This window comes from Pygoscelis adeliae, unplaced genomic scaffold (assembly GCF_000699105.1).
Source record: "Pygoscelis adeliae isolate BGI_AS28 unplaced genomic scaffold, ASM69910v1 Scaffold402, whole genome shotgun sequence".
In the NCBI taxonomy this organism is placed as follows: Eukaryota; Metazoa; Chordata; class Aves; order Sphenisciformes; family Spheniscidae; genus Pygoscelis; species Pygoscelis adeliae.
In genome coordinates, this window is record NW_008824411.1 from 5757360 (window position 1) to 5758703 (window position 1344).

At 39.8% G+C, this 1344-nt stretch overlaps 1 protein-coding gene across 1 annotated transcript in view; it reads left to right on the forward strand.

Annotated features, from left to right (window-relative positions):
• Positions 1-1344, forward strand: part of KIFAP3 (kinesin-associated protein 3) — a 69147-nt gene that overhangs the window by 1964 nt on the left and 65839 nt on the right. Inside the window, exons 4-5 of the mRNA XM_009320713.1 lie at positions 872-887; positions 1190-1245. Of these exons, the coding sequence (XP_009318988.1) occupies positions 872-887; positions 1190-1245 (72 nt within the window). The remainder of the gene's footprint in view (positions 1-871; positions 888-1189; positions 1246-1344) is intronic.

Below are 1344 nucleotides of genomic sequence, written 5' to 3' on the forward strand. Positions count from 1 at the left end.
AGTAGCTTGGGACTGGAGTGCTTCAGCATTGAACAACTACTGTGTGAGGTTTTTCTAGCTGAGGTCCTAACTTGCTTGATATATGAGTTCTCCAGAGATAATGAGTGGGGAAGATGTATAGTTAAATCACACTTGGAAAAAATTACAATCTGGGAGAGAGATTGGGGAGAATTATCTTTTTAACAACCAAAGTTTATTTTTTCAGTTAGTTAAACTTAGTATTGATCCTTCTTACTGGCTGCCTTGTGCTTTGGTAGGTCTTGAGAGGTACAGGTTTCACTGTTTGGTACAGCCTCTTCATATTGCATCTCCACTTGCAGTGACATCAAAAGATTGTATGAGGATCTTCCTAGAAATATCTCTGTTGTCACCTGTTGCAATGGTATATAGTGTTCCTAGGCTGAATTTGCACTGTCTGTAAAGCTGGGGTGAGGAGTTTGAGTCTGACAAGCTTTGGTACAGTGTAGCAGACAGCTTGCGGTAATTCTCTCATCTTGTTGTCTTAAGTTCCTGGTGAACAAGTTACTGAGAACAGTAATTCTCTGCTCTGATGCCAAGGCATTTTGGTGGTCCAATTTATGTCTTAAGTTCATCTTAAACTTTCTGCTCAGGGGACAATTTCATATTTAACATCTGATCCTGCATTACCTTGTGGTTAGCAAGGTTTCTTGCAATCATGAAATGGTAAGCTTTGTTCTCAAGTTGGATTCTTATCTTAATGGGATGAATTTAAAACAAAGATAAATGTTATTTGTATGCTGTGATTGTAACTGCTTTGGGTGTTTTACCCTCTTTTATTCTGTATATGTGTGTCTTGGTGTATCACAGGGCAGCTTTGCCACAGTGTACAAGCAGAATCAAAGCTACTAAGTTATCTCGCTGTGAAAGTGAGTTTTGTCAGTCTGGGCTTGCACTAAGGTTTATTACCCTCTGTCTCCCCATCTGACTGGGCTGTAACTGATCATTTAGGGTGAGGAATCAAAAAGCATCTGAGGGTTTATTTTGCTCCCTGTGGGCTGTTCAGCTTCAGAAACCTGACATACCTTAGCTGTGTTAGTCTGACAGGTCCGCTGGACACAAAAGGACTTTGACCTTGATCTAACCAGAATGTTTACTATGAGAATACTGGATATGTTTTTTGTCTGTGAATACGCATAACTTAACTGCAACAGTGTCTTTTTCTTTATAGAAAAGAAAGAGAAATCCAGTAAGCCAAAAGATCCACCCCCATTTGAAGGAATGGAGGTAAATATTGGTGTTAGAAGAGAAATGTGAAACCCATTTACTTCTTAAGTAAGCAGTTATATAAGGGAGGGGGGAGAGCAAATGCTGAATTCTGGGGGG